This window comes from Corvus brachyrhynchos, unplaced genomic scaffold, assembly GCF_000691975.1.
Source record: "Corvus brachyrhynchos isolate BGI_N302 unplaced genomic scaffold, ASM69197v1 scaffold523, whole genome shotgun sequence".
Classification (NCBI taxonomy): Eukaryota; Metazoa; Chordata; class Aves; order Passeriformes; family Corvidae; genus Corvus; species Corvus brachyrhynchos.
In genome coordinates, this window is record NW_008237265.1 from 1,294,135 (window position 1) to 1,302,396 (window position 8,262).

Genomic DNA, 8,262 nt, shown 5'->3' on the forward strand with positions numbered 1-8,262 from the left:
TGTTTCTCCCTACCTCCTCCCTACCTTCAGCACTCTAAACCAACATTTGCCTCATGCTGTGCAATGAATTTAGTATTTTTATGTACTATATGTAAAATGTCTGAGATATATAATTTCAGGGAGTACTGACATGCAGGTGGCTTTGATAGCTTGATGTGAATTATGCTTTTATAGAAGACGGGTGTATATTACTAAATTCTGTAAAGAAAAATAATCCTTGCTCAGGTGAGCCAGCACTGACTACTTAGAAAACTGTTTTACCCTTGCCTTTCTGATCCTTCTCTACAGAGCAGTGTCATTTGGGCACTTCAAACCTTCATTTTCTTTGTTCTCTCCCTTCTTCTTTAATGTTATTTTAATAACGCACAACCCAGAATAGCGAGCTGCCCATTACGAAGGCTTGTAACCAAGTTGAAAAGCTTTGAGTCAGTGCTTTTTAGTCAAACTTCAAAATGTCTCCCCAGTATTTCTTTTTTTTAAAAAGATACTCTTAAATCAGTAGCTACTGATGGCCTGATGCACCATCAGTACAAGTGATACTTGATATGAGTGATGTTAACACATCTGTCTGTGTGTCCCCCCGTTTCTGTCCCATGTGCAGCTGCCCCGCTGCTGCTGTACGCGAACCGCCGGGATCTGCGGCTGGTGGACGCTGCCCATGGCAAGGAGAACGCTACGGTGATCGTGGGGGGCCTGGAGGACGCGGCCGCCGTGGACTTCGTGTTCCTCAAGGGCTTGATTTACTGGAGTGATGTCAGCGAGGAAGCCATCAAACGGACAGAGTTCAATAAATCCGGGAGTGTACAAAACGTGGTCGTTTCTGGACTTCTGTCGCCCGACGGGCTGGCCTGTGACTGGCTGGGGGAGAAGTTGTACTGGACGGATTCGGAAACAAATCGGATTGAGGTTTCTAACTTAGATGGGTCACTGAGGAAAGTTTTGTTTTGGCAAGAATTGGATCAACCCAGAGCAATCGCCTTGGATCCTGCAAGAGGGTAAGTCTTTTTAAAAACAGTTGCAAATACCAAAGCTTGTACTATTTCTCATTTGTTGAATGATTTCAAGTGCTGTCGTCAAAGTTATCCTAAGCCATTTTGCATCATTTGTTTCTCTTTCTACTGGTATGATCTGCAAACTTCTGAAATCCATTCATGTTGGTTTGTCAATAATCAGGAATCATCAGACTTTAAAAAACAGTTCTAGAAACTTAGTTTGGCTATAGTGCAGAAGATTAGCAGAAGCAGAAGTTCTAACCTAAAACCTAATACAATCTGCTTTGCTCAAAAGGCTGTCAGCTGCCTGTGGACAGACTTGTGCCTCTCTCAAATGTCAAGAAATGAAATTCTTTGGAACTTTATTCATTGTTGATATTCATGCTTTTTTGAAGAATCTGAAGAAATGGGAGAAGTCAACATACTGTATTAATAACAACTTGAGATGTATTTTGAAGCTTAATCAGAAAATTTACAAGAGAGGCTCCTTTCCCCACCCTTGGGGGAACTCCTGTTTTAAAAAATCTCGTGTTTTTGTCTGAGCTCCTTCTAGAACTTGTGGTTTTCTCAGCTCTCATTTGAGTCCCTGGATGTGGCTCTTTCTGCTCTGTTCTTGGAACAAAGCAGTGTTTGCCAACAATGGAAAATTCAGTAGAGTTTTGGCGATGTTACGTAAATGACTGGCTTGAGGTTACCCCACGGGCAGTCATCTGTGACAAAGTATTTGGGACAGCCAAAGTGGAATATTAATATTAATGAAATGTCCTTGATGCTGTGTAACCTTTTGAAAATATTTTATATCTGTAGTATAAAATTTATTTTTACTAGCTTTTCCTTGCACAAACAAGAAAGTTCATCTATTGTACTGCCATTTCCCATATGTTTTTCAGCCAACTCTTTTTCGGGAGGGAGAAATCAGTGGCTTGTTTCTTTGAAAAGATGAGGGTTGTGTTTTGCTGCTTGCCACTTCTTTGCATTACAGTTTTTTTGTTTGGCTTTTTTCCTCCAAAAGAGGAAAATCTCTGCAAAACATGGCTTCTTTCCTGAACTTCATAGAAATACCATATCTTGAATATTTTCTTCTACAATTTCAGTAGTCCTTTGACAATTTATAAACAGAAAATACGTTTATTTTCTAGTACATATATTTCAAGCTTTAGAAATAACAAAAGGATGGATGTGTGCTTTTCCTGTGTATTTGCAACTTGTAAAGTGGAGCCAATGACAGTGTTAGTTCTATTTCATTATATTCTAGAACTGTTTAAGAGTATAAGGAAAGTGTAATGTTCATGTCTTTTCTACCCACCATCCCAAAAGTGAGAGAAAAAGGAAGGAAAAACACAGTGGCTTTGATTTGGCTTGTAACCAGAGAGACTGAGGTTCTTGTTGGTGAGGAGTAAAGCTGTTGTGAAGCCAGTTGGTCTTTTTTTAGAACAGTATTTGTTTTTTCTGAATGTGCACAGTAATATGCTCAGCAACCCCAAGTCGATGTTTGCATACTCTTTACTCTTTCCTAATACTTTACACTAAGAGGAAAATACAAGAAGAAAAATGAAATAGATCAAAAGTAAGGCAAACCTGTTAGTTTTTCCATACTGATGATTTGTTAAAGCAGTAGGAGTAAACATACTTCAATATGCTGAAATTTAAAACAACTCAAGCAAAAAAAAAGCAAACACCAAGCCCCCTTCCCCAATCCAAACAAAACCCCTCTAACCAAAACAAAAAAAGCTTTCCAACAACTGTAATTTAAGGACAGAATATTGTCTTTCTTCTGAATTTTTGAATAGGTCACTTTCTAAGTTGTTATATGACGGGTATGTTTTAGGAAAGGAATACAGCACTATATCCATTTTCTGGTTTACCATATTGTAGTTGCAAAAATTGCAGTTCTCATATGCAGTTTTATAACAGAAAACCTTTTGGCTTTTAATAAATCTGGTTACATTTCAGAACAGCCTTCAAAGCTTGAAATATAGGTGGAAGAGTGACATGAACACAGAGATGTAAATTTAAAAAGATAAATAATTCTCCAAACTGTTATTGTATGCATGCTGCTTTCACCAGTATTTACATTTTTTTAGCCCTGTAATTGTCTTTTGGTTTCAAGATGTTGCCTGGCAAATAGTTGTAGGAGTAAGCCATAAAAAATTCTAAGAGTAGTTAATAAAATCTGAAACCTGGAAAAGCAAACCCCGTTATTTTCCTGCAGTCTAATCCACCTCCTATTATGCTCAGACGATGTTTGTCTCACATACAATTTTATAAACTTGCAATTCATGGAAAGAAATGATTTAGCAGCAAAACTTACACTAAGGTCGTCTTTAACAATAAGTTCAGTTTTTCATCAGAGTTAAATTGTGAAAAATAGTTGATCTAAAGTAGCATGCATCAAGTATTTAATGAAAAAGCTGATTTAAGTCCCAAACTACTAGTCCTTTCTGGGGTTGCATGTATATTTATTAAATGTATCTGTCTTGCTGAAAACATGAGAATGCCTACTTGGAAATGAAATGCTAACCGTATAAACTAGCAGAGACACATAGTGATGAATAATGCATTTTCTTGGAAGTGTCCCACCTAGTGAAATTTAGTAAAAATGAAATGTTTCACCAGTGCTCTGGTCTTTCTCACAACCTGCTGCTGTGGGATACTCCAGGGTTGTGAAGGTCGCTGCTCGGTGCTGCTGTGATGCTTTGGAGGAGCGTGATTGGGCTCTTTCAGAGCAGTTACAGAAACGTTTGAGACGTTAAGAGTAAGTGCTTTGAGTAACCTTTACTTCACTGCCAAAACCATCAGGTGATTTGTGCGTGAGGTTCTATGTGTAACTGAGATACTGGAGTAGAAATTAGACTTGGTTCCCATGTCTGTTACCAGTAATAAGAAATGCAATAGGTTTACTAATGGAAAATATTTGGTAACTGAGGCACAGCAGCCAAGTCTGATTTTTTTTTTTTTTTTTTTTCCCCCTTACTGTAGGAAGGCATTAAAATCTGAAACATCTATATTCTTCTTACTGGCCATCTCTGTACATTCTGAGGTTTGAGCTTCTCATTGCTCGTGTTCGTACATTATGACTTACTTGTTTCAATTGTCTTGATACTCAATGAAATACTGTGTGTGCAGCAGGAGAGAGAAGGGCCCCAGATGGAGGTGAGGGGAATGGGGTGTTTGTTCAGCCTTCTTTTGAAGTCAGCTGGCAGGTTTCAGGAAGGCTTCTTGGTCCTATCCATCCTTTCTGGAACTGCTTATTCCTGACTGGTGTTAAACATGAAGCCCTTCTTAGTAAGATCTGCAGCTGGGGATAACACTGCCAGTTTAATGGTGACTTTTTGCCAGGAGAAGACCACTTGTTAGATCACCAAGTGCAGGAGAGCACTCTATTTAAGAACAGCTCACGTGAAAGTTGAACAAGTGGAAAAGAGATCTTTCTGCTTCAGCACTCAAGGTGAAAAAAAAAGGCATATGCAGATTCTTGAGCAAGTACTGCTTTGAAGTGCAGTATTGTATATTTGTATTGCTGTTTTCTTGTGGTGTTGGGGGTTTTTTGTTGTTGGGGGGTTGGTATGTTTGTTTATTTTTGTTTTTTAATTTGTACAGCCCCTTTGTCCTCATGGTAAAGACTTCGTTATCATAGTTACAATTCCCCAAAAATTACCCTGTAGACAACTTGATCAGCTTTCTTCATAAGGAGCACTATCAGAACGGAACTGGCTTTTCTCACTTCCACATGTATTGTTCACCACAAAGGGAATTTTAAGTGCCTGCTAGAAGTGGTGACTAATTGCTTGCTTTTCAGGACGTGTTTTAAATCAAGTGACTATATAGAGTTACCTTAATTGTTAAGGTCTTGTAAAACTTTTGGGTTGTAAAGGGTTTTGGTTAATGAACGGAATTAGAATACAAAGAGCTACAACACTTTTTATGGCAGCTGAAGTTGATTTCTGGATGAAGTACTTTGAATGTTGGGGAAGATCTTCAGGTTTAATGGGTACCCCTCCCCCAGCAGAGTTTCGTTTTTTTCATGCAAAATTTTGCAGGGAGCACATACTTTTTATAGACCTACTTCTTTTGGTTTTTTGAAAGTTGGAAACAGGTGTCTGAGCATGTCAAGCACAGAAGCAACTGTAGAACATGCCTTACATCTGCACATGGTAATGAAAGATTTGTGGGAAGTGGTGGTACTTTCACTGAGTGGTAGGTGTTATACAACAGAATAAGGAAAGGGAAATGGAGAGTTCTAATAACAGTTACAGTACCTTTGATTTTGGGGAAAAAACATTTCAAAAATGAAAAAAAATCAGAATTTCTCTGTAAATTCACTTCTACAGTATATTTTTGTTTGCAGGCAAGTTAACATTGCATAAGATGGCACTTTGGATGTAAATTCCCAAAATAATGCAAATAACTGAAGGCTTTGCTTCATACCTTCTCTTGCTTGATGACACCTCTCCCTTGGGCAGGTTGTTTCTGACTGGAAATCTTTCTGCTGCTCTTCAGTTGACTGTAATGTTTCACAGGTGACAGATGAGTGCACTCAGCAGATCGTTTGCTGTAGAGCCTGGCTGTGTACTAAGCAGGTAATTTTGAGGTTTTATGGGTGACATGTAGGCAAGTGATACGAAATCTGCAGACTCCGGTGATTATGGCATAGAGATTTATAAGGTGTATTTAATCTTTCTTCACCTAAGGAGGCTCTGTTGATCAGATGATGTTGATGGTTGCAAATACATCGCTAAATTCAGGTAATAGCTAGGATATTAAACAAACCACAAGGTATTTTTTGGTTGCTTAAATATTGCAACAGTATTGCAGAGGTTGTCCTGATGAAACTGCATCAGGAGTGGCCTACCTTGCCTCTTGGGGCTGCATGTAACTCTGGGAAGATCTAAAATGCAGCTCTGCTGTCACTCATAGCTGGGTGATCCTTGCACAGGCACTGCTGGGTGGCATGAATCTCCAGGCATGGCCTTTCAAAGCAGAGAAGGTTGCCTAGGCCAGGATTATATTGCGTGATTCAAAACCCAACAGGGTGCAATGCTTCATCCTGCAAGAGCCTAGCGCAGCATCTGGAATGTCCTTGCCATCTCTGGCTCCAGAACTACTATAGCTCCCTTTGCCTCTCAAGTATAAGCTGTTTGGAATTTTGCTCTTGGTCCTATGTAGGTCTTTGTACTGGGAACAAGATCAGACACTATTCATTTACTGTACTTGCCTTGAATTTTAACTCTAGGGGGTTGTTTGTTTGTTTTTCTTTAGGGTTTTTTTGTTTCATTTTAATCTCATTGACAGGCTGTTAATTTTCAAAGTTTCTCTTGCAAAACTTTGCAAAGTTTGTTTGAGATTGGTCATGTATGGTCTATACGATGCTAGTTTCTGGTCCAATGCTAGGATATTTCCATGTTGTTGGATAGATGCAGAAATTGTAAAGGTGTCATTTTATTGCACTGCTCAAAATGTTAGCTTCTTCCTCATCATCTCTTTTCTCCTCATGTGATGGAGAAGGTGAAGGAAGGTAACCAGAAACCCACATATTTAAAACAGATTGAGGACTTGGAGAGGTGACCTCTCTTGTAAATCTTGCTGTGCTGGTTTTAGATGTTACTGCCACTGTCTGCCTGTCCTCACCCTGCTGCCAGAGGTTACCAGGAACTCGGAGGAACATGCTTGCTAATATATTTTCTTTATTTTGCAGGTGTTTTACCTAGTTTTCCCTTTGTGGGAGGAGATGGGAGAGATTTGGCTTGCTAGAAATCAAACTAGAGTGAACAGAATTGGTTAGTGCAGAACAAACATTCTTCTTAGAGACTTGTGTAGCAAAGTTGTAGACGCTTTTAGCTGTAGGCGGGTTTGAAAATAGTCTTACATCCCCACCTCCTTCTTTCAGTTCTTGGGCTGGAAAACAAGACTGTGGAGAGGATCAGTTGAGAGCTGTGCTTTTCCTCCTGCCAGCATTCCTGTGAATCAGTCACTAGCATCTTGCAGCACTGTAGAGTTTGTCAGAGCACTTAAGTTCTTTGGCTTTTTTTTCACTCTGTCTTCAGTTTCAGACTTGTTCTGGTGAGACATGTAAATATGGCATGCAACATGATGGTGTGTTGATAATTTAAGGTAACTTTCAAGAGTATGACTTGTCCTGTCCTTTAACAGGTCAGTGTTGCTGTGATAAAGGTGACAGGAATTAGTTAACTTTATGCAACTTGCTGTAAAGTATCCATGTATCAAAGTATACTTCAGATATTTGCATGCAGTGTTTATTTAATAAGTTAGAACTAAGTATTTAAAGTGAGGTAGTAATTTCTGGTCTGCATGAATAACGTCTGGTGGGCAGGCTTCTGTATCTGCATTTTCAGTCTCTACAATTGTAACTTAGCATCCAAGTCTAGACTGTGAAGACCTGTTGTATTTTAAAAAAGAAAAATCATGATTTTAGACTTCTGTTATGCATGATGTTAATTAAAAAATATTTTTTCACACGCGTTTAAAAATGAAAATAGTCCTAAGACAACTTTTAATAACTTAACAGGAACTCGAAGGGACCATACTAATTTACAGCAGAGAGTTATAATCTGCTAAGCTGTTCATTCTGTGTTCTTGCTTGAGAAGTCCAAATAGCATTGCTTGTTAAGGAAGCAGAGTGGCTTTAAAGGAATGTCCATGCAGTTTCTGGGGAAGAGGCCAGAGTATAAAAAAAAAGCAAACTTACAAATAATCTTCCTCTCCCCCAAATATAACTTACAGGACTTGGCAGTGTTTGTCAGGAAATCATTACTTCAGAATCCATGACAGCTATTAAGACTTGTATCAGGGAGCTTGTGATTGCTCACTAAAACCATTGCAGCTGACTGAGCTTAATAATCACAAGGAATTGGTTTAATAATTCATCTTGGGGAAAGGTTTTGTTTGTAATCTCTTTACTATCTCAAGGCAGGGTATTACAGAGGGAATTTTTCCAGAAATGATGGTGAGCCTTTGTAATGGGTTGAGTTCGAAACCGGGCAGAAACACCAATTAAATGTAGTGGTTTTGATTCAAAATATTCATTATTTACTTATTTTCCTTCTGTGAGATAAGAATTAGGAGAAAAGCAAAGCAGGCACAAACCTTAAACAGTTGCAGTACAATGAAAGAGCTTTATTACTAACAGAATTAAAAGTAAAGAGAAAACAACAAAACAAAATTAAAGTAAGTTCCCCCCCCTCTTTCCAGCACTTCTCTCCTTTTACCCAGCTCACACAAGGGATAACAGAACATGGGATGTTAGTCAGTG

At 38.7% G+C, this 8,262-nt stretch overlaps 1 protein-coding gene across 1 annotated transcript in view; it reads left to right on the top strand.

Annotated features, from left to right (window-relative positions):
* The first annotated feature begins 537 nt into the window (after positions 1–537).
* LRP6 (LDL receptor related protein 6) overlaps positions 538–8,262 on the top strand; it is a 100,183-nt gene continuing 92,458 nt past the window's right edge. Inside the window, exon 1 of the mRNA XM_008630833.2 lies at positions 538–995. Coding sequence (XP_008629055.2) covers positions 553–995 — 443 coding nt within the window. The 5' untranslated portion in view covers positions 538–552. The remainder of the gene's footprint in view (positions 996–8,262) is intronic.